This window comes from Prorops nasuta, unplaced genomic scaffold (genome assembly GCF_024137725.1).
Source record: "Prorops nasuta isolate Cenicafe-Biocafe unplaced genomic scaffold, Cenicafe_Pnas_1.2 PNAS00009, whole genome shotgun sequence".
In the NCBI taxonomy this organism is placed as follows: Eukaryota; Metazoa; Arthropoda; class Insecta; order Hymenoptera; family Bethylidae; genus Prorops; species Prorops nasuta.
The window spans coordinates 6,473,051-6,497,883 of NW_027116806.1; the positions used below are offsets into that span (position 1 = coordinate 6,473,051).

A 24,833-nucleotide genomic window follows, 5' to 3' on the forward strand; every position below is an offset into this window, starting at 1 on the left:
TAAAATCGAACACTGTGTACAAAGAACGAATCATATTCTGTTTCTTCCGCAACAATTTATTTAAAGCATACAAACGGTACAAACTTATTGAGTTGTGTCACTCGAGTATAAATTAAATTAAAATGTTCGGATATCATGCGCGTACGGCGAAATAAAACAAAGATTTGCTCTCGCGACCAGTGCCAAGCAAATCCCTATTCTTGCTTTTCTTTTCACAATCATTGAGCATTTATCCGTTATAACTCTTTACACTTCATACTACGTTCTAAAAGTAGGTAGCGCGTCGGCGATCTTATCGCTATTCGCAAAAACTTTCTGAAAAATCAACCAATCCTTGCTAATGTTAAAATTAAAGTAGAGATGAAGAAAGAAAGATAATTTCCAGCACATCTTTGGAAATTGAAAATAAGCGGACGAGATAAAAATCCGCGATGATTAATCAAACACACCTATCTTATTCTAGTTATTATAAGGCAAACGGCGTTTTTCAGTTTCCCGATCGTTATATACTTGAGATAAATATAAAATCTTGTATATTTTTTCAAATATAATATTTTCAACGTTACTAATTAGACTTTTTACCACGCATCGACTTTAAAAATCCTTGATTCATTATTTAATAGTCCGACGCACTACCAGCCATTTGATTTCATATCATTCTCGATTGCTTATATAGTTGAACAATTTAGAAGGCACATCATAGGATAAAAATGATGGAGATACTATAGGGATATTTGACGTGGTTGGTGGTTCTCGAAGATCGGAGAGATCAGAAGACCTGGATCCTGTGATTTTCGCGATCGCAAACGACGATGTTGCCAGCAGAGGTGACAGCTACACCCTCGAGTCCCTTGAACTCCCCATCACCGCTTCCCCAGGTACCAAAGGCCTTGAGGAAGGTTCCCTCGGGACTGAATACCTGGATCCTGTTGTTACCGGAGTCGGCGACGATGATATATCCTTGGTCATCGACGGCGACTCCTCGTGGGAATTTGAACTGGCCCTCGTCGGATCCCTCCGAACCAAAAGAGCTCAAGACACGCCCATTCACGTCGAAGATCTGTATCCTGTGGTTGTTGCCGTCGCTGACTATCACACGATTCGTGTTGCTCACCGCGATGTAGTGCGGATGCTCGAGTTGGCCACGGCCGCTACCACAGCTACCAAATTTACCCACAAACGTACCGTCCGACTGGAAGACCTAAACATTCACAGGTGAGAATCCTCGTGAACTACAGAAACTGTATAAAACTCTGAGGAATATGAGAAAAAATGATTCTAACCTGTACGCGATGATTCTCCTTATCGCACACATAAATAAATCCAAGAGCATCCGTGGTGATGCCCCAGGGATAGTTGAATCGGCCATCGGCGGTTCCCTGAGAGCCGAAGGCCCTGAGGAATCTGCCCGAAGGGTCCAGCACTTGAATCCTGTGATTGTAACGATCCGCTATGATGTACTGGCCGATCCTGTTCACGGCTACACCGGCGAGACAATCGAACTCGCCCTCTCCGCTTCCATAAGTACCGAACTCTTTCATAAAATTGCCATTTGCGTCCAGTACCTGAAGAGAACAGTTCTTGAAATTACGAGGAAGAGGGAGAAAGAAAAAAAAAACGTTACTTGAACGCGATGATTGGAGCTGTCGGCGACGACGATGGAATTGTCGGGTCCGACGGCTAGGCCTCTCGGCCAGGTGAAACATCCGGCTTCGCTCCCCCGCATCCCAAAAGTAAACAGCTGCCGCCGCTTCAGCAGGTAGTGACTCCTTCTGCCATTGCTGAGGTAAGAGAAAATCTTGTAGTATATAGTCGCGAAATTCTTGAGAGTAGAGGTTGACTCACCTAGTGGAGGAACCTGCTGCCGCGGGTGTACCGGGAGCTGCTGTAGGGGACGTGGGGGAGCCTGACGGGTTTTTTTGGTCGTCGTCAGAAGATTCGAAGGACGTTTGAGTGCCGTGTCTGAGGGGGAGGCCGAGGGAGAGTCTCCTGGAAGAGGCACTGGTGCTGGATGAGGGAATCGAGGTGGTGGACGAGGACGATGGTTCCTTGTCCTTGGCCGCGCGGTTTCCGTACTTGTTCTTCAGGTACCTCGCCCAGGAACTGAGGGCCGCGCCATCCTTCTCGGCCCCAGGTCTGTCACGTTCAGGACTGGGCTCGCGCGATTTCAGTGCGTGGGTGCTGCGGCTTCTGGCCAGTTCCGATCCGGGGCCGTACTTTGCAGCCAGGTAAGCGTTGGGCGACTGTGTCGTCGGCGACGCTGGCTCTTCGTCCAGCTCTGCCTCTTCCCCTCCGAAGTTGTGCGAGCTCCTGGACCGCGCGAGCCGCTGGCGACGCTCCTTCAGGGCCGCGTACCGCGACCTCGGCGACAACGGTGACTCCACGTCGGCGTCCACGTCTCTTTCTCTTTCTCGCTCGCGCACTCTCTCCCTTTCTCGCTCTCTCTCTCGATCCCTCTCCCTTTCTCTTTCCCTCTCCTTCTCCCTCTCCCTTTCTCGCTCCCTCTCTCGCTCCCGCTCCCGCTCCCTCTCCCGTTCCCTCTCCCGCTCCCTCTCCCTTTCTCTCTCCCTCTCCCTCTCCCTCTCTCTCTCCCTCGACGCGTTCACCGCTGCTTGGCTCCGACTCTTGTTCAGGAACCTGTAACATCCCGATATTTCCAATCTTCAATAGAACCTCCAAATCCACTTTGACTTCATTAAGCTACCCTCCGACCACTTTCTCCTCCTTTCCTCTTTTTATTTCAAACCGCGAGTCTCTTTTTTTTATCTTTTAGTGAATTTCAAATTGAATCTTCAAGCTTCTCGGTACTGTAGACTACTATGAATAAATTATTTGACGAATGTAACAATTTTTAATTGCTAAACAAATTCGATCATCTATCCCTGTATTGTTTTCGTATTTGTTTTTTAGCCGTATACCGAAAAGATTGATGGATAATGAATTAGTTGAACGATTATTATCGAAGTAGCTATAGCAAGATTGAAATTATTAATCAAATTTGGGAATGTCTGTGAGGATGATGCTGATGTTGATTGGTGGATTTTTTATGGCGGTGTAGGTGGCTTTTCTGTGATTAATCTGTTAATCTTTGGTATATCTTACAGCGGCTATTTCGTGCGATATGAGAAATCACTGGTTAATTCCTCATCGATGATTATGTACGCCATTGCATTTTGGATCCATTGCGCAAGGGTGCGTGCTTGAATAAAGACGCGCGAAGCGACGCAGCTTATTAGCATTTTGTTCACTTTGTGGGCTCTTTTCTTTAACGAATCTACGTCATTTTGAACCACGTTCAAAAATTTTTAACACCACAGAGATGAGGGAGTCACAAAAAACTCTTAGGATCGAGATTCGAATGAAAAATAGAGCTTTAGCGAAATGATATTTTCCAAAAATTTTCATTATCAATTCTTTTTTTTCAAAAAAAGAAAAAATATAAAAATATTTTATAGCCGACTCTCTGAGTAATTAAACGTATGAGCCGTCTAATTTTGTATAATTAAAGAAACGATATTGGCATTTGTTAGTGCAATAAATAAATTTGCATTCTTTTTTAGATTTTACATTAATGACATAAATATTTTTTTGAAGATTTTTATGGGCATCGTATAAAAGCTCAATCGATACTAAATAACATTTGGATTATCGAGAGGATAGCCGATTTTTTAACAATTTAGGTAAGAGTGAAATTTACAACAATAAATGTATACAGATAAAAGTCTTACAAAAGGAATTTAAAAACAATTTGTTACACGTACTGAGGAACAATTTTGTGAAGGGAAATAAATAATACGAGTTATCACAAAGAAATGCAGTTTATTTACCACACCAACAAGCTGATTAAGCCTAATCGCTAGGAGTATAGTTTATATAGTAGTACAAAACTTATGGTAGATCGTGGCACGCGTACCTTTTGCTCCTCACGCGTATACAATAATTATATGTAAGAACGTTTTACAAACTATTTGTTAGGAACCAGTTGTCAATTGCCCGTGTTACACCTCTTTAATGAAAACTTCAAGTGTAAAACCGAATTTTCTAAACGCTTAAAGAGATTTTAAACGGGAATAACAATTAGGTATTTGCTTCTTAAATAAGGCCACAATATTAAAAAGCATTTTTTTCGTTTAAATTTTGTCCGAAAAAAATTAAGTTTGTTTTGAATTACGATTATTTAGCATAGCTTAGCAAAGATTATAATATTAAAAAAGCTGACATTTGTATCGTCAAGCTGCATGGGCGGACGGTTTCTCGGCAGACCTGCTGGTTGGGCTAATATTTATAATAATAACACGTATAAAAAAGAGGAAGACTAACCGTTAAAAGCTACGTACTTGAGCAGCGGGAATACATTATCGCGGAATCGTATCTAGGAACGCGCTCGTACAATTATCACAAGTAGAAAAATGCAAGTTTTTCTTTTTCTCCGTTTTGCTGATGTTTTTCAATTCAGATGCAGTAGGGAAACTATAGGAAGCCTGCGATAAGCTTGCAACGAAGCGAAAGCTTTTTTTCACCACCGTATACGACAAGTAAGAAATGAGAGGATATTTCGTTAAATGTCATTGTTACAGCACTATATTAATATTGTCGTTAACCATATTTGCTAATATTATCACTATTAATATTATTATTATTATGTACAACAAACACCCAACGAGGACTAGGCTAAGCCCGAAGGGGAAACTGCGACTATGAAGCTTTCTCTAAACAAAGTTCTTATTATCCATTTACGATAAATTTGGATAATAAAACCGTTCTTGCCATACGTATAATTCTTTATAATGATTTCAATAATCGTATAAAACTTTCATTATTCAACAATAACGAAAGATTGTACTATGCATTACGACGACGATAATTACTCGAATAAAGAATTTATTATCGCAGGCACCCCTTGATGCTTGAAAAGCAAATGTTATGAAGTAGATACGCGCGTTAGACGAGGTTGATAACGAAAATTTCAACGCTACTCGCACTTTGCGCGTATTTTTCGTTTCTCGTAGAGGGTTTGGGGGGGGGGGCTAAGGGTGAAAGTACGAAGGTGTAACGGAGTCAGAGGAATAGATTGATTAGAACGCTGTAACACAGTACGGACACACAGAATACGGTGGTTACCATTTGCATTGGAATACTCAAAGCGACGCCACTGGCGTCCTCGTCGGTTCTCCCGATCTCTTTAGCATTGGTCACGGCGCCATTTTCGATTCCTCTCTCGACATTGAGTCCCGTTTCAAGATCCACTTCCTTTCCCTCACCCATTTCCGATTTTAAGCCCCCAACACCCTTCAAGATCACCCAACCGTTATCGTCGATCATCCACTTGTCGTCCATCGAAAACTCTTCGTCTTTCTCGAGCTTTTCAGATTCTTCTAATGTCTTATCATTAATAAACAAATCTACAGAATTTTCATCAGTCACTGATATCGAAGGTGATAGCATATTGGATATTGCATTAATTAGGATATTTCGTGGTTGCTCGAAAATATGATTCTGCTCTTTATGTTTCTCAGCAAATCTGTCAGGTTCTTCCAAAACCAATCGTACGTCCCTATCGAAGCCAGTTTCTTGGGGAATTCTCCTCAAGGTCGAGGTTTCTTTATCGATGGGCTCAGTCTCCGAATTGTGTTTGGCTTCACTGGTTTGGTCATTCGTTTCAGTCTTTTCAGATTCAGTCTCATCGTTATGGTTGACCGATTCTCCCTGGCCAGACCCCTCCTCAAGTTTGATCGTATGGATCCTGGGCTTGTCCAGCTGTAAGTCCTGATCAGTTACGACCCAGCCGTTATCGTCGAATAATTCCTCGATGCTCTTCTCCTCGAAAATCGATGACCCACTACGACGTTTCAGGCTGAGGTCGTAGTGGTTAACGTTGTCGTCATTTGTCGACAGACCGGATTCTCTATTCTCAAGATTATTCCTGAGAGTCGTTTTATTCGTATCATTGTCCTCCTCTTCGTCTTCTTCGTCTTCTACCTCTTCTACTTCTTCGTCACTACTGTCTTCTTCTTCGTCATCTTGGAAATTGTCATAATTTGTATTTGGTCCATTTTCATGAAAATCATGTTGGTCCTCTGAATCCTCTTCTTCAACAACAGGATTATTAGTTTCCCCGTTTAGCGTGGTAATGCTTTGACTAGAGCGATCCTTCGATCCTTCGTCCGATTCGACCAATATTATGGTATTGCAATTATCGTCCTCCTCGCTATCGGACTCTTCCTCGTCCTCTTCGTCTTCCTCGATCACCTCGAAATTCTCAGCATCAATCGGGAGTCTCGTATGTTCGCCTCGACCATGAATCTCATCACTACCAAGATCGAGGAATCGATGAGCATCGTTAGGAAGGGATTCGGAGTGTTTGTAGGCACGAGCATCGTTGTGGGACACCATTGAGTTCTGGTGAATCGAGTTGTTGAGTGTTTTTGGCTCGTCTGGGTGGTCCGTACAGTCGGAAAGAAGGTCCTCGGTCAAGGATTGGTCACTGGGACTCGTACTGGGGGTGACTTTGGGCTCGCTCGAGGACGGCCGACTCGCGGAGGGGATACCGCCGTGTTCACTGGCATTGGAACTGGTTCCCGAGGTGGTCCCTTGGTCCGGGCCAGGGGTAGAGCGACTCAAGGTCACTCCCGGTTCTTTAGGAAGTCGGGAGAACTGGTCGTTCGCGGGACTAAACGTCCTAAAACGATCACCATGGGGGTTACTGGCTTTGGAACTGGTCGACAATATCGCGCGTGCCCGATCGTGCTCAACGTTTACTACGAACCTGCTGGTATAGCTGCTGGGCGTCGTCGTTGTCGTCATCGCCGGGGCAGCCGTCCCAGTCGTCCCAGTCGGCGTCGGCGTCGTCATCGTCGTCGTCCCCGTCGGACTCGTCGCGGGTAGCGCGGGACTCCCCCTTGGCGTCGAATACCTGAGACACCAGCGCACACATTCGACAACTTCTTCCTTACAATTCTATCTCTCTCTCTTCCACTCTCTCTCTCTCTCTCACGCTCGTTCTACAAATTTTTGATCCTTCTCACTGACACGCAGCTACTCTACGTATTTACCCGTTCTTTCATCCAATTCATACTTTAGTTTTCCATAATACTAATATTAAATTACAACAGTTCTTCCTTCTTGACATCTCTATATTTTTAATTACTATAATTCGGGGTTTCACACTTTTTTATAAGAAAATTCACATTCTGATATAAGACAGGGCTGTCCAAAGTGTTATATTACCAAATTTCTGACTGTATTCATTAGTTAATCACAGCTGACGTTAAAATTGAATAATTGCCGAACGATTATAGGAAATGGTTCCTGTTAGTAGACAATATTTACATGGAATACAATATGGATTTATTGAGACCTGTATGTACAGAATACGCGAAAGATATCTAGTAACTTGCGCGATATTGAAAATAAGGGATAATATTTTTATTTATTTAATTGTAGGAAGTATAAATATTTCTTATAAACTTGTCGACTGATCAAGTATGTGCAGGAAATAAGATAATAAGAGATATGTAATTATTAATTGCTTTAAGTGAAGCACGGCGTTAGAATTAGTAGGTTTTAGGATATGCTGGAAATTTGGATACGTGCCTGGTAGAGGGCGAGTCTTCCTTGCTGCCACGTCTGGCTTCAGCACTGCGTGCAAGAAGAGGACCAATGTCTGTTCTGGCCATAGCAGACTCTGTTCTTGAACGCTCCTGAGACGCGGACTGAGCAGCGGATGTCGCAGTGGATGGTTGATCCGTTTCAGACTCCTCCTCCGTTTCCGTTTCCGTTTCTTCAGAGGAGCTACTCGTCTCATCTTCGTCTTCCTCCTCCTCATCCTTCTTCGCAGGTGGATCCTCTCGAACTGGTTGACTTGGTGGCAGAGGCGCTGCTCTATTACCTGAAATCCATCGAACAACTTTTTTTAAACCATATATTTGTTGCACTTTATTCATTTACTCTTTACATTAATATCTTAAAATTAGAGAACCTTATTCTCAAAGCTTAATCCGAATGGAAAAATAAAAATTCAAAAGGATCCTGTTAACGAATTAAGGTTTGGGCCGGAAGGAGGTAAAGGGAGAGGGGAGGTGCGAGAGGTTAAAATAGATTATATGCACACACCTGCGCCTAAAAAACGACTCTGGAAAGGTCGATTAGCTGGGGTTGTGGTGGTTTCCCTGTTAGCCGTTCCACCAGCGGGTGATGAAGTGACGGTGGTGGTAGGAGTGGCAGCTGGTGCTCTCGACAAATATTTCTGCTTCATCTCCTCAGCGGTGAACGGTGCACCGGTACTTCGAATTCCAGATCCCGTTGAACTTTCCGAGCCTGTACTGGAATCCGACGATGCGCTCCTTGTAGTTGGTGGATGAGTGTCCGCTGATGTCCTCCTTCGAACAGAATATTCGTCAATCGTAAATCCACATTAAAAATTTTTCCCTTTTCTAAAATCAAATACACTAATACCAAGGATAACCTCTTCCACCTCTGTTCATCATTCCAGTTTGATGTGGTTCGAGGATATACGTTAAAAAGCTTTTCCTTGTTTCAGCTATTCACTCCGTGAATTTGAATACAAACATAAGGAAGTGATGATGCATTGTAGTTGCTTATGCATATTGGTAGCACTAACTGTAGAAATTTTTTATTATTTTAGTTTGACTTGTTTTATGTGTGTAAATATATAGTTAAAAAATCCTCACTTCATTATATTTCCGTTCAAATGTACGAAACAAATAATTTTCAAACGCATCGATACTTACGAACATTTCAACGACGAAGTGTGGATTTAGACCGATGTTCCATTTGGTCGAGAATCTTTCGTAGAATTACTCGGTACGTTGAGTTTGGGAGTGAAGCAAAGCGAGAAAAAGTCTGTGTTTTCTGATGAATCATTTATTCAGTGCAAAATTCACGTAAATGAAAAGTATACACGTTAAGAATTGTTATGAAATTTATAAAATTTTTACACTCGTTACGTTAACGTACATAGATTCACGTCCACACACAAACACAAAGAAGTGTGCGTGTATTATACGTAAAATTGTCAAACATAAAAAAATCTATTAAATAAGCATCATTGAGCAGCCTCGCATATCCAGTCGAGCCAGCTCATTTACTTGACTCGACGAGTGAAGTAGAACAAAAATAAATGTAGGCAAACTTTTACTATAATAGAAATATAAAACATCACTAATGAAATTATTCTTCTGATAAATTTCATGAAAATCACATTGTTCTGTAGTGAAAGTATCTGGATAATAAATATCCAGTGGTATTTGATCTTATTATTGTTGTTGAAATAATTGAGTTTGGTAAAAAATGTGGATTGAGCATCGAAGGTAGATTTAGGATGGATTGATAGTTAAGATTACCTCGTGATTGGTGTTCTCCTCACAAGTTCCTCGGTTTCCCTTTCCTGGTGTTCCCTGGTTGGTGTGTGTACCGGCGTAGGAGCTGATGGTTGTCGTTCCTCGACGGTTTCAGGGGGCGTTGGGGCGTTCTTGTTTTGCTTCTTGATCCTCGAGATCTCGTCATCTTCGCTCACCTGCCTCGCCACCGCAGTTGGTGCTTTTCTCACCTGTACCTGCCGCGGTGAAAATTGACCTGGTTCAGTTCTGCCAATTGCTTCTTGGCTCATTACATTCTCATCATTCATTATTTGCTTATTCATTTTTTATTCCATAAATACATCATACTTGCCAAATCCAAATCATACCCAATATATTCATTTATTATTATTAAAATCTACTATTATAATGGAGCTAGTAAACAATCTTTTATTTGCTTATTATAACTCTAGTGTAACAAAGTTCCATCAACTGGACGTAATCAGTTTTAAAAATCAGAAAAACAATATAAGCACATTTAACGCAAAAACTTCAAAGTAATAAATCAGTTCTTCTCTTTTAGTAGTATTAATTCAATTACACAATGCTATTAACTACTTATATTAAAATAAGAGAAAGAGAATTCAATCAATTTCTGATCAAGAGAAATTTTTGATATTTGTGTAAGTTTTGTAAATAGAGTAGAAAGCACTAGAAAGTCAAAGAAAAAGCGTATGTATAAAAATGAGCTACGATGGGATTTAAGTTAATTGGCAGCACGTTTCTGCTTCGTCCATTCGTTTCCCAGCCGATAGTGGTTACCACTTTCATAATTGGGGACTATCACTGTCAAACTGTCAAACAGAAACGAGCTGGGGTTTTTAAGTAGGTCTTCCGTCATTGCCTCAAAGATCATTATAATCAATGTGAAAAATTCAGAAAACTCAAGAGATAAATGAACAAAAAAGCAAGAAGGAATAATTTTCTGAGAATGTATTTTTTTCGTTCTTTCTATTGTCGAGGTGAAGCTCACCTGAGATTTTGGGGCAGGTTGAGCAGGCTGGGTAGGCTGGGCAGGTTCATCCTTCTTTCTTTTGCCTGCTCGCTCGCACTCTTGCAATTTTTTCATAACGCGCGGTGAGTCTGTGAGACGGAAAATCCCTGAGAGAGGACCACGCGCAGCATCCTCCGTATCCAGGACACGCTCTCGAGATCCTGCTTCCTGAGTCGACGTGAATCTTACCGTCGAACGAGTGTCACCGTCCGAATCGTCGCCATCGCGATGACGCATGAATCGGCTCCTGTATCTCGATTTGTTCCTCGGAGCTTCGTACTCTGGCGCGTCGTACCTGAAAATGAAATGATAAAATATCACTACGAATAATCCTTACAGCACGAAATGAATAGTACTCAAAATGAAATTGTATTTTTTGTCATTAACACAATTTTTTCTGCAAATTATCAGCTCGCATGAGTTATTTTAAACGCGAAAGCTTTGCCAAAGATTTGTACGAGCGAGGCTGATTAAAGTGGATCTGTTTGCCGGGGATTTTTAAGTATCGATGGATGCCAGGTACGATGGACGGGGTAGAAAATGCGGAAGACACGTAAAAAGCGAATCGACTTCGGTCAGCAGGTCTGTCTGAAACAAAGTCGTTCATCCGTATCCTCGAATTATCTTGGAAGTTGGCCAAACGATGTCCTAGACGTCATAAGTTTTTCAGAACGCTCCACATATATCTATTCCGGCATAAGTAAAGTTATAAATACGATTTCACCTCTTCTTTCGCAATTCTTTCCTTCCTATTACTTTTTCCTGCTCTTTCCTTTTTCTTACTGCCCTTTGTACTTATCAGCCATTTTACACGGCTCTAACTCGGTCAGAAAGGGTTAGGAAACTTTGTCGAACAGTCGTAAGTATATAACAATAGAGGAAAAATTTTAATTATTACTAATGATTTAGTTTAAAAATCACGGAATTTAAATTAATAGGCTGCTCTAATTAACGTTTGTGTAAATAAGAGGAATGTTGGCTTTATCGTTCGTTTGATTTAAAGGAATAAGAATAATTACTCGTATTCTGGGACATAGCGATTTCTAGCTAAACGTTCCTCTTCTTGTTGGCGGTACTGGGATGCGAGCCTATGATCACTTTTGCTCCTCATCAATCCAGGAGAGCCACCAGGGGGTGCAAGCCCTCCCGTGCTTCCCAAAAGTCCTCCACTTCCGGCCTCCGGCTTGATATTGAGCTCGCCGTATCCCGCAACGTGCAGCACCAGCTGATTTGGATCGTGCGCCATCACGAAACGGACTCTCCTATTGTAATCTCCCGCTTCGTACTCGAAATTCCTGTAATTAAACGATCCATGTTATTGGCGTTATGGAAGGTCTTCAGATTCAACGAGGAATTTTCGTTGATCGAACCTGATGAATTCCACGGTACGAAGGAATAGTTCTTTGGTATCAAGAAGCTCCGCGTCATCCCAAGGAACGTTCTCATTTATGTGAGCCTCGGCAAGGTCACAGTTGCTCTGAATGTTGGCGATTTCGAGCTCAAGATTTTCTTTCAGCTGGATAAGACCGCGCAGTTCGGTTCCTAGGTAACGATCGACCTCGTTACGGAGGTGTTCCGTCCTGTCCTTCAGGGCTTTACTCAATCTCCGATAAATCTCGTCAACCTCCTCCCCCACTGATGCGCAATTCGTCTGTAGACCCAATGTGTTCTTCTCCACCAAGGCGAGAGCATCCTGCAGCCTGTGCAATCCTCTTCGTACCTAAAACGAATATATTTTCGATTTTTGTTTATCAAATTGTACATAATAATTATGCAAAAATAAATTTTGTAAGCTTGTGAAGCATTCTTTCAGCAATTATGGTATAATATGTATATTAAGAATACAATATATGTAACTTGGAAATAAACGATTAATTGATGAACCTGCATTTGTTTTATGACCGATTACCACACAAAACACAGGATGTAACCTAAAATCGGAGCCTCCTTTTTTTTTACTTTCGGTTCATTTTCGGCTTAACATTTGGACTTTTTTTTAATTTAACAAATTCTATTTTCAAAATTAATATTAAATTAATCATTCAAATTGCGCGAGAGAAGTTGACTTCTTGTTTTACTCGAAATGCAGTGGGTGTTCTTGGTTATTGGTAAGTTTTTAATGGGTAATAAAGTTAAATTTATTTATGTTGCTTTTTTTAGGCTCACAAGTAAGTTTATAGATGAATGCTTAAACGCGCATAACGAGTTTAGATCCCTACACGATTCGCCGGCTTTGGTAATTGATCAAGAGGTTAGATATTTTTTTATGCAACTGTAAAAAGCCATATTTCATTGTTGATTCATCACAGTTGAATAAGTATGCTCAAGAAAGAGCAGAGCACTTTGGTAAAAAAGAGAATGTTGTAAAAAAACGAGATGCACCGTATGGAGAAAATATATGCGTCACTTCAGGATTCGTTGAACCGAAAGCAACGATCGAAGCATGGTAAGTGTTAATGAAAATAACAGACAGAATAAAATTACAGAGATGGACGTTTTCACAAACAGTGGATTTACGTCATTCAGGTACAATCAGAAGAAATACTACAATTTCTCGGAGGAGTATCCCCTAAATTTTAGTAAAGTAAAAAACTTTACTCAACTAGTATGGAAGGACACGAGAAGATTAGGAGTTGGATTGGCTGAAAGTGGATATGGCAAAGTTTTTCTAGTTTGCTGCTATGAGCCTTCGGGGAACGTCCATGGTGAATTTTTATCGAACGTGAGGGAATCGTCGAAAGAGGTAACAAAACATTGCTGTAGCTTTCAAATTGTTGCAATTTCGGAAGTTGATTAGGAGACGAATGATACTGACAGACCTTCTAAGAGTCATAACAGATAATGTATCAAATTTCACGTAACACGACTCCACGTTTTCCCCACATTCGGTTAACTCAATTTCTGGACTGCCTCAAGACGATTGCACCGAAGTTTATCCCTGCACGGAAATAGAACTGAATCACCGCGAATCACTATTTCTGCAGACAGATCATGTTAGCTTAACCCTGATTCTTCTTCCTGTACACTAAATCGTCTCTGCGATAGTTATCTCGGTACCTCAAAAAGAAACTTGGTAAATCGAGAATTTATCGACTATTCTATGTATACCGTTCGTTATATAGAAAATAATGTAAAAAATGTAAAGAGAGAGGGTGAAGGTTTCTGATGATACCTGCGAGTTGATTCGTGTAATTTCACGTCTGAGGATGTCCATGTGTGCATCCTTGCATTCGGGACAGCACTTTTTCTCGCAGTGGACGCAGAGGGAGCAATAGCTCTTTTCCGAGCATACTCCACAGCGTTCCATCGTCTGGCCGCTTGTTGGATCCGGAAGTTCCCCGGTGATTTCGATATGAAGCTCCAAAAAACGTTGCAGGGTCACGTTCGTTGGAAAAGCCTGCACCCCCTAGAATTTTTTTGATGAATTAGGACGTTTAATTATTGTATATATATGCAATTATAGAAAGGTGTAAATTATCTTAGTAGCATTTATAATAGTTAATTAGTATTTTTTTACCTGATAAGGTATTCGATGTTCCGCCCGACACTCTGGACATTTGACCTGTCGACGAACATAATCGACAAGGCCGTCCATACAAGGTTCCATGCAGAAGCTGTGCTGACATGGTAGTAGCTTTGGATTTCTGTAGCGGTCCAGGCATATCGCACATGTCAGCAGTTGCTCAAACTGCTCCATGTCTGAAAAATATACAGCAAAGTTTACTAAAGTTATATTACACTTACTACAGTATTGTTTAGTTAAAAGTTTTCTTGTTAGGTCGTAATAAATTGTTGTAATTAAATGCTACGAGGCACCCTCTTAGCTTTGCGTCATTATAAATTTATCTTTAAATTCTAGTGGGATTCTGACGCAATAGAAATATCGGGAAAATGACTATAGTCGTGCTAGCGCAGTGGGATGGTCATCAGTAATAAATAGTTGCATGCATCATTGTATATAACTCTTGCACCTGAGAATGGTAGTTGCCAAGTTGGAACAGATTGAAAAGCAATGAAATGCGAAAATTATTGTTTTTCCTAAATTATTTCTAGCGAGCTTTTGTGGAAAATCGACATATCATAATTTTCATTGGCCAAAAATACCAACTCTGTCTTCTTCGCCCACAATCCTCAAGGCCAAGGGAAAACTTGAGCCCAGCATTCCAAAATGCAATGTCAAGATCTCATCGGAGTCATTGCACTTCTATTTTAGTGGCACGATGCATCAACTGGGCGAATGTAGCACTTGTATGGCTGGTATTTCAGGCAGATACTGCGAATCAGGCTAAATAATTATCTCTGAGTATCTACATTGGATCTTCAGAATTTTTACTCTCATTTCCCTCCTTTAGTTCCCTATTTTCGGAGATTAGCTTCGTTTGTATGGTAATCTGGCAAAATATGTTCATTCCAGAAACGAGATTACTTCCAGTAAAGTCTGAAGCTAGGCTCAGCTTGGATTACAATTTTTGTCCATGATTAAAGTTATAGGGCTCCTAAAGCTGGGCCAAGGCTCGATACTAATCTCAGTCTTAGGTAAATAATAAGTTCCGGATCTTAAAATTAATTCTCAGCCCATTTATAAGGTATACAGACGATGGATAATAAAAATAATTCTGATGATAGAAAAATACTCATGTTGCAATCGTCTCGTTATAAGACTTTTCAAAAACATTCGAGTGGGCGTTTAAAAACACCTTTTCCAATGACGGCTCTATTATTTTTAGTACCTATTCATCCTCGACTCAAATATATTTTCTAATTCTCGATAAATCCAACAATTTGCGTCACCGTGATGGCACCACTGATCTCGTTCCACAAAGCAATGGCTCTAAAAACTGAAGATTTCGTGACAGTGTTTTAGGTCACACAGTATTGATACAGACACGAAGCAGGTCTGTGCACTGTTATAAAATGTCTAAAATCACACGAAAAAGACATTGAAATTATAGGGATTGATTCAGAGAATAAACAAAAATCCAAGAATACTTGCGAAAAATACAATTCACCCTTGGAGGCTAGAGCTTATTTCCGAGTGGTCCTTTCCAACTTTTTTAATTCGCTCTACCGATAAATTCACGTTAATGACAAAACTTTGCTTTGCCCGAAAAGCGCTCTACCCTCGATTTAACTTGCTCGATGTTATTTTAAGAGGCAAAGTTTTGAATGCCACGACGCGGTGTTCCAGAGGCTTGTTGGCCAGGGTAAATATCGCGAACTTAGAACTATTGAAAGGAATCGTGCTATTATCGAGATTCATGGAACTGTAATGGACAAAGTGAACGAAATTCTCGAAAGTGACCTCGAGTTGTTCGGCCGAAACGTGAAACATTGGCCAATGCTGCTTCTTAACTGCGAAATCTCACTTTAAAAGTGCCACGGGGAAGTCATTGTTGTTGTTAGAGATGCCACTTGTTGATGCGAAATGGCGATTGGCCATAGGAATGGAGTATGGAGTGGGACTACTGTCCTAACCTTCATACATTCTTTGAGCCACTATTATCCCTAAATATACAACGAAACAAAGAGCTTGGAAATTACGATGACGTTAATTTTCACATTTTATTCGCTCCTCTCTTTCCCCTTCTCACTTCTCTTTCTCTTACTCTCCTTTTGCTCTTTGTGCACTCGGTGTATATGTTTATACTCGTCAAAAGGTTCAACGCGCTCACATGTTTGAGCGAACAAAGGGTTTTGTTCGCTCAAACCTATGTCATCGTTCATTTATTTACCTCCAAACAATAATTTATTGCTTTCAAATTAAAATTAAATTTAGTTAAATGGAATAGGTATTTTAATTAAATTTAAACTCGAACATCTTGATTTGCTTGAATTTAATATCGATATTTGGACAAAATAATTGAAATTGATATGTCCTGTTAAAGCTACGTAGATTTCTTTATTTCTCGGGAGGTTTTTCTCTTGGCGATAGATATTAACGGTTTACCACGTGGTTATTGTCACATCGCACGGCATGAAACAAACGAAGCTATAAATGATTCAGTCGAATCCTTTGTGCACAAGGTGCATTCGTGGAAAATTTGTGGGCGACGTTTCAAAGAGGAGGATCCGCTTTTGCTACGATAGAAACGCCAAGATCATTTGTCGCGCAATAAGTGGAAAGTTATTTCCCATTTGTCGTACTTTTTTCCTTTCCGATATTTCATGGAACCTACGACGTGTCATATAATTTATATAAAAAGAAGAGTATAAAATTAATAGAAAGTATGAATTTATAAAATGTATAGATATAGGTAGTAGTAAACGAAAATATTTAGATGAGCAAAGTTTGCGATTAAATAAATTCACTTTTGGAAAAACATAAATGTTTTTCTTGGCAATATTCCACGTATGGTTAACCGAACACACTTTTCGATTGTTTCTGCTTAACACACCTAACTATACGAACGATCTAACTAAAATGTTTATTCTGAAATGGAAAATTTTATTTCTAAAATTTAAGCACTGCCACCGTAAGGGTCAGATTAGTTGAAATAATAAACTTCTTAAATATTTAGTCGAAAACTTAATATTTCTCCTTGCACAATTATTGCCAAGCAGATCACCTCGTATATCAGCGATCACTACACTGTATAAAACATTTGAGCGATTTTTTCTATTACGTCTTTGCACTTCCAAATGAAACATACGATTTCTTACTTTGTCCTGTATACCGGAAAACGGAGACTTGAATTAAGATTGTGGTCGAAAGCTAAGGTTTATTTTCTCAACTGATTAGACAAATAATAGAAATCTAACAGTCACTAGGGGACTCCGGGCTTGACTGGAATCGGTTGGTCCAGCCTGGTTGGTATACTGAAACTTTCGGACGTCAGTAAGCAGACTTATGCTAGCGGGCGGCGCGTGCTATACTTAGCCAGAGACCTTCGATTTCCGCCGCCACGTTTTTCACCAACAACTTTTTCCAAAATCACGAAATTCCATGATAAACAGCTTCCTTTCCTCCCCTTAGCCAACATAGCTCTCAATGCGAGCTGCTTCACCTACGCACACCTCATCCATCTTCCTTTATTTATGTCATATATATATTTTTGAACCAATATATCATACAGTCCACTACCTAGCAATCCTCAAACACTATAATAATCGAACTCAATCGATTGACTCTGCGTCAATCTCGAGATAATAATTGAGATGTTAAATTTTTTAGAATTGAGTGTTGCTGTCAGGGAGTAGGTGAAATGGTAAGGTCCGAAGTGAATCAAGGACCATTTGTTCGTCATAGCTATTAAATCCCGGCCATCAATACGGTATCTCGCCTGTGTGTAGATCGACGCGAATTTCTATTCGGTCTGGCGTTTGGCCAAACTTCCGGGATCAATACTATACGAAATGATACAGGTGATCGGATAGCGAATCGCGTCCCTTCCATTCTATAAATTTAGATGTGGACCATATTCGAGTCCCACTGACTTGTTTTCCAGGCCAATTATGAATGCTCGGTCAATACACAGATCGAATAAACAAGCGAAAACATCCGATGTTGCATTTTTGTTTCGCTACCAAATCTCCCCCTCGTTCCTCCGATCGTTCATAAATAAACGTGCATCTAGGTATTTATCATCCCTCGTTGACCCACAGCTACCACCCACGAATACCACCATTCAAAAGATCAATTTTACACATTTTACGCACGCGTGATATAAACTATGCACGATTAGTTACTTTCTTCAAAATAAATCCATCATGAGGATCAAATGGCTGAATTTTCAATCGCCAACTGCACTTCAATCATGAATCTGATTGATTTATGGAGAGGTTGATCCAGGGATTTCCGTCATGTGGTGAAAAAATATTGGCAAGCATAGACTGTAGCAATATGTTAATAAATTAATGCCCTTGATTAACATCCATTCAATTTGATTAAACAGCTTGGAACACCGTTCGAGTAAATCGGCGCCAATTCCTATTAGATCTGGCGTATGGCCAAACCACTCGGTCGATACCAGGACTGATCCAGATGATCGGATACCGTTGTATCTCGTTACAAATTTAGCTGGCCAGGCACGGCCCTCCAGCAAATCATTTTTCACTTCAATGACAAACTGTAATCATCCCAAAAATTTCATTCCAGTAATTCATTCCTGTGAACTCCATTCATCATGTTTTAATCGTAAATCATAACTAATCGTTCTGTTCTAATTTTCCATTGCAGGAATCAATTATTTTCCAATATGGAAATATTGTTATTCAATTCCAACGCGCGAAGCTGTTTATAAAACACTGGAAATGGATTTTTATTGTAACTGCGAGCCAACCGAGGGTCGTTTGCCCGTTGATTCTTCTTATTCTGGTATAGCAGGCCTATTTAGCGAGAGACGACAGTGGTCGGCTATACTTAGATGGGTAGCTTTTGATTTTCCAGAGCAGCTTATTTTCAACGGGACTCAGAATAGCTGGGGAACGGTTAGCGCGCGTTCCGGCCACCGCAACGGAGCTCTTGCCCTCCTTGAAGAAACTTTCCAGTTTCGAGGGGCTAACGCCAGCTGCACGAGGAATTTACAAATTCTCTACAATCTTCGCTGTTGATCGATTAGAATACTTTTTTCTTAGAAAAGCTTTTTTCGCTCGTAGCAAGCGTCTTTGCAAACTTCCACTCAAGACGAATCGTTATCCAAACGACTATGTTAAAAGTCATTATATTGATGTTATTGATAAAAAATTAATTTGTTTGTTATCTTATCCAAAATTTTATCGGAATACTAATTTTTACCAATCACAATTATTATAAAATGGTAGATTTAAAATTCTCTGACTTTCAATTGTTTAAATGCAACTATATTAAATTGTATAAGGAAAAGGGAGAACAACATTTATCGACGAACATCTTTCATGCGTCGATAAAGACGATTTCTGTAGTCCCTCTTATACCCCCGAAAGCTTTTGGAGAAGCTCTCATAAGGGAATCTGATCTTTCGAGCGTTGATAATAACTCGCTTGATACAGGCATGATTTTCCAGAATCAATAATTAATTGATTTCATAACCATAAATTCTTTCCCCTCAAGAAACCCAAAAACCTTCTCTTAAAAAATGGAGAGCTCTCTCAGTTTTTACGATGGGTTACAGCGTTATAAGAGGAATTTGCAATAAGTTTTTTACCATATTAAAAATTAAATTTTTATTCGTTCCATGCAGCGACCGAAGGGTGAATTTTTTATGCTGAACCTACATATGGTACCAGTCGTAGGAAAAAACTGAAAAACTTACTGAGCATTCCATCATAATTACTAGTTATATCGAGTCGTCAAGGATAAGTTACGATCTACCGTAATGGACGAATTTACGGTCGTTTGAGTTATTAGCGTTTTCCTATTTTTTTAATGGGATTTATAACGAATTATGATACATCTGTGCATACTTTCCTTCCCTCTCTTTTGAAAATTTGTATTTCACATCGGAGCAATACGTCTGCTATTAGAGATTCCTTTGAACATACTGCGTAAACAGAACATACTTCACGCTTTATAATGCAGCGGGTACTTGTCCACGCACGCGCGCGTTTATTTGAATCTTACGGAAGCGTGATCACAGCAACTATTGATTATTTCCATCGAACAATAGTGCTACTGAATACTATTAAATAATCTCTCATTGCTAATTTTAATATACAACTTCGTTAAAAAAATAGATTATAATTAATGGAGCAGTATTAAATTTGATCAATTGTATTAAAAATTTGCCATATAATTTTAGGCAGATTTATTCTTGTTTTCGATTGTAGCATCAATTGATTCGCACGATAAAAGATAGAGTGTCGCCATCACTGCCAAGGCTTTTATTCGGTAAGTTTTTCAGTTATTTTTCTCAGAGACTCGAATATAATTTATATGCCTGCAAAACTATCGTGTTAATCAATATCCTTGCCTCATTTCCCTTGCCACGAGACATGGATCTAAAGAATTCTTCACATTTTTGAAGATTGTCATACTCTATAAGATCAATCATTCAGTTTAGATAGTGAAATTATCGTACCTTCATTACCGATACCGTTTTTTATATTATAAAATTTTTTCTCAGCCCTATTTTCCAGTTTATACCTATTAAGTTATGTGATTAATTGACAAATGCTTATTATTTTGATCTATTAGCCGAGCAGATTGAGGGGATGATTTTGAGGAATAATTTCGTTGGTGACAAAATTGAAAGATATTCATTGGCCACTGCTTTATAAAAGTTGTCACAGTCGTTTTATAACGTAGGAAGAGGGGGTTGTGATTTCATTTGAGCAGCAGACACGAGAAGGAGCTTTATTGCGTAAATCACGGGTAAAATATATAGCACTAACGAGTATCACAGCGTTTGCTGAGTGCAGCAATAAACGTAGCCACAAACCGAGGCTTAACCTTTTCACAACCGTGAAAGGTGCTTTCCAGTGCTCGCAAATATTGCAAGCAACGCATCTATGAAGCCCACGAGATTGTTGAGACCTCTTCTTAGGACAAAGTGCAATCCTCCCGACAAGACACGAGTAACGGATAGCTCAACATTTTTCCCCTCCCTTTTTAATCAACGAATATTAAACTCACACTGCCTCTCTGCCTTCCCCTTTTTCAAAAATATCCATACGACGCACACTGCTTACTACACTCTGCTGCATAAAATTCTTGTTATATATGAAAAATTTAACGTGTCCCTTTTTTATAATTCAGTAGGTTAAAAAGAATGTAACATATTTTTAATTATCGAATTGATTTTTGTGAAAAGAGTGTAAGAAATGTGTCATGACAATTTTATATAGTCAGCTTAAAAATGCTTTTCTACTTTGTCGAGCTTCGTTAAATCGAGTAGCTCGTTGGAGGGCCGAATAGAATTTTTAAAACGTTTATCTCGCGCGCAATTAATTCACGGTGGCCGATCGCAGTGGGTTCAAGGTTAAAGGTATTGAAAGGGTTGTGAAAGTGGCAGAGGTGATCGGAGTGCTTCGTCGGGAATTCGCGATTGCCGAACGTTAACGCAATTTTTCGCGATTTTCGAGAGAAGGACGGTGCTCGCTCGGTACTTTTCCTCGCCGATCGATAGTTTGTCCAATTAAAGCAATAATTGCATTCGCTTTTTAAAACACATGCGACGCTTTTCTACCGTACCATCCCTCCTGACTATTTCGCCAATATTGGGCTCTAAAGCAAATAATGACTGCCTACGAAATCCGATTAATCAAATTTTCCCGATACGGTGATATTGGGACTATTGAGAAAATTGTTCTTTTGGGACATTGAGAAAGAGTGTTGTATACGATATAATTAAAGTTTATTTGTGATTTATTGACTTACCCGAGACGTTGACCGCCTTACGGCGGTCTCTGATAGTTGGGGGCCCTCTCTATGGGGGCCCCTATTGCTGACACTGTTTCTGTTTCCCAAAATCTGGCGCTGTGGCAGCTGCAAACCAATTAATCCCAGTTAAATCCCGTTTTCTCTCACACCTCGAAAACTAATTCGCGAATCCACGCACGCTGAAAGTTGGATATTTCTTTCCGTCACTTATTTTTTTCACTTCGCGCGCTCGAAACGCGTCGAGAATAATAAAACGGTATCCTCATCAGGGAAAAAACTATTCGATCGCATAAAATTTTACTGATTTAATGATCCACGAGGTTTGCCCTTTCGTTACATGGTTCGATTGAATAAAAATAGATTCGCTTACTTCGAGTTCGAGTCACTCGCGTATATATATTCTTCCTGATTTAGAGGAAAATGCAAATTTCCATCACACAGACCGACTTTAGACGCTGAAACTTCTAACTGTCATCGCGAAGAATAATACTAACGTCAAATAGAGCCGTATGCAAAAGTAGATATTGAAGTGAGCGAAGGATCTCATAATTCCTTTAAAGCATTTTAATGACCTGGTTGGAAATTAGTCGTTGGTAACCGAGTAAATTCTGTTGAACGTGCTTCGAAAAAGGAATGAGTTAGAAAAAAGAGAGTAGTGGAATGGAGCGGGGTGATGTGGGGATGGGGAGGGCGGGGGAGGGGGAGTGCGCGTTAAAAGCGGTTCATCCAACTTTCATCGATGGTTGATCAATGGTTGTCGAGATCCCGATCCGGTCGATCCGAGCTTTTTTCTATCGGTTTCATCATCCGCAACTTCCGAACGTCCAACTTCGATGAGCTTTTGGTATTCATGGAGCCCGTATATACTCATTGGAAAAAGAACATACAACATTCGTTTCTTTCGATTTTTCCCCCAAAAGAAAGAAGGGAGTCCTGGTTAATGATATAATAAGCGATATTCGTTGGATAAACTAATAGAGTAAGTGTTAATTTTATTTTAGTAGTGGCGTTATTGGTTCCATAGGTTTTATATCTTCCGGAATGTAGGAAAGGGAATAGAAGAAAGTATCAATTAACGCGTGGGCAGGTTGTGGCACGGAAGTTGGTGGTTTCTCGAGTGGTGTGCTCAATCGCTGGAAAAACCGGAAATGCGTGTATAGCCGAGGCAAAGGAAGCTCCTCTCTGTGATGTAAAGGGCGGCTTAAAAACGTGGAAAAACTGCGGCAGCGAGAACGAGTCGAGTAATTGGACACCGGGCAGCCATATTAGAGCACGGGGAAGCACAGTTGCGCCAAGAGAAGGAGAGAGAGAATAAGAGAAAGAAAGAGAGAGAGCAGTATCAGAGCTAGAGAGAGAGAGAGAGAGAGAGAGTATAAGCGAGAAGCTGAGAGGAGGAGGAGGATAGGATGGGAATGGAAAAGCGAGGAACGAAGCAGATGTACCGAGAAAAACGTTGGAGCTACCGAAGCACGAGGATTACACACATACGGAAGCGGATGATGTATAGAATTAAGGTCACAATATGAATCGCTCGGAGCTCGCAATTTGGCAAAGACACCGTGGCAAAAATATTACTGCGCAATATTAGCAAGAGCCATTATAAATAATTCTCCTTAATCTTACGTTAGCCGATGCACGAGGGAGTCGAGTGATTTATTTATTTATCATGATTCTTATTGCGTAAATGACGAGGACACTGGACTCGTTTTCTTAGACAAAGGTTAACAATAATTAAGTAAACAGTATTGTAAGAAAAGGCAGAAATGTTATATAGGCTACAAAAAGGTATCTGGTGCCTTCAAATGTATAAAAGAAAGGCGAGTGCTTTCCTGCAAAGGGAAATTTAAAAATTCGTTTCGCGATCATTCCAAATGCTTAAATTTTTCTTTGAGAAACGAATGCTTGTTTCCATGAATTAGGTGTGCGGAGCGTGGAAGAAAAATTAGCTTATTAGGGTAGAAGATAAAGGGATGTAGTTTGGCAGAGTCGAGGAAGGAAAAGGTTGGATGGGAGGGAGATATATGAGAGAAATTGATAGAGAGCGAGAGAGATAAGAAGTCAATTCTTTAATACAGCAGCGTGATATTTCTATACAGTTAGCGAGGATAGGTTGGATTCGGAGCGCCAGCTAGTGAGAATTCCACGGTGCAGCGAGCACCGTTTTAGTAACCGGGCAAACACCGGTGTACGCATTATCTAACATTTAAATTTAGCCAAGAATTGACGAGAGTTTCTCAGCCACCTTACTTTTCCTTATCTCACTCCCAATATGCAAGCTTTGATACCCACTTTGGCACAGGAGAAACAAATAATCGCGCGTTCATTCGTTTTTCATCCTACGAACGATGGTAGGGTTCGGCTCTTCAAGGTCGGACGTTCGGAGGACTTCCGGCCGTTCAAGGACGTTCCTTCTGGCTCGGAAAATACGCGCGTATCTCAACCCGCACAGCAGCAAACAGCATCACACTAACACCTGAGCATTCGACTCCTATCATCGATCACTTTTAGAGTTTCGGTAGATACGGCACACGATATAGCTCTTAATCACTAAATTTGGTGAGGTATTGTGAACTGTTCGGAGGTTTGTTGTTTTACTTGATAGAGATAGAGAGAGTGTGTATCGTGAATAAAGGTGTGATGAAAAATGACGATGACGAGGTTTTTTTTGGACGGAGGAGACGCACCGCGTTCGTCCGGGCCGGCTGGCCGCCCGTCTCAGAGTGAATGTCTTATTAGTTATTTCTGGCAACTCTTCGCTCTTCTCAACTTCTCTCTTTCTCTCTCTCTCTCTCTCTCCCCCACCCCCTTCCTTCCACACATTTCCTCTATACTCTCTCCTTTCCGTTTAAATATCGACACCCCTCCCTTCCAATCCTCCACCTTCGTCATCGACTCTTCTCTATATGCAAGCTCACAAATATCTCTCCTCTGTATCATCGAAATCTCCGTCTCTTCTTTACATAATTTTTAATTCCATCTCGTTTAACGATATATAAGAATCTTTCGAATGTGCTATAAAGCTTCGCGTTTGTGTTATTTTCTCTTCGTTATATACATCGCTCTCTGCCCTCTCTCTTTTTCCTATACCATTATTCCTCTCTCGTTTCCATCATTTACGCCATTTTTATTCTTGTATCCGTCAACAGTTCTTACCGTTCTCGTTATT

General features: G+C 40.4%; 2 protein-coding genes across 7 annotated transcripts; one reads left to right on the forward strand and one right to left on the reverse strand.

The window, feature by feature from the left end:
• Positions 1–35: 35 nt before the first annotated feature.
• On the reverse strand, positions 36–24,402 carry tn (tripartite motif containing protein thin). 6 transcript variants are annotated; one of them, XM_066731928.1, is made up of 15 exons: positions 24,352–24,401; positions 21,665–21,772; positions 13,889–14,070; positions 13,544–13,777; positions 11,742–12,091; positions 11,391–11,666; positions 10,351–10,666; positions 9,363–9,574; positions 8,113–8,378; positions 7,594–7,888; positions 6,767–6,913; positions 1,846–2,637; positions 1,625–1,781; positions 1,284–1,565; positions 36–1,201 (listed from the first exon to the last, which is right to left on the reverse strand). In XM_066731928.1, the coding sequence occupies exons 3-15, from the start codon at positions 14,066–14,068 to the stop codon at positions 770–772; spliced, it is 3,939 nt and encodes a 1,312-aa protein (XP_066588025.1). In that variant the 5' UTR covers positions 14,069–14,070; positions 21,665–21,772; positions 24,352–24,401; the 3' UTR covers positions 36–769. The 6 variants fall into 6 exon arrangements, with proteins under 6 accessions (XP_066588025.1, XP_066588027.1, XP_066588022.1 ...); XM_066731930.1 differs by lacking the exon at positions 6,767–6,913; XM_066731925.1 differs by lacking the exons at positions 36–1,201; positions 1,284–1,565; positions 1,625–1,781 and adding an exon at positions 5,122–6,679 and having other exon boundaries at positions 2,013–2,637; positions 24,352–24,402.
• LOC136776454 (Golgi-associated plant pathogenesis-related protein 1-like) lies at positions 12,455–13,369 on the forward strand. The gene is made up of 6 exons (XM_066731986.1): positions 12,455–12,459; positions 12,532–12,622; positions 12,681–12,817; positions 12,898–13,114; positions 13,161–13,228; positions 13,288–13,369. The coding sequence occupies exons 1-6, from the start codon at positions 12,455–12,457 to the stop codon at positions 13,367–13,369; spliced, it is 600 nt and encodes a 199-aa protein (XP_066588083.1).
• Positions 24,403–24,833: the final 431 nt, after the last annotated feature.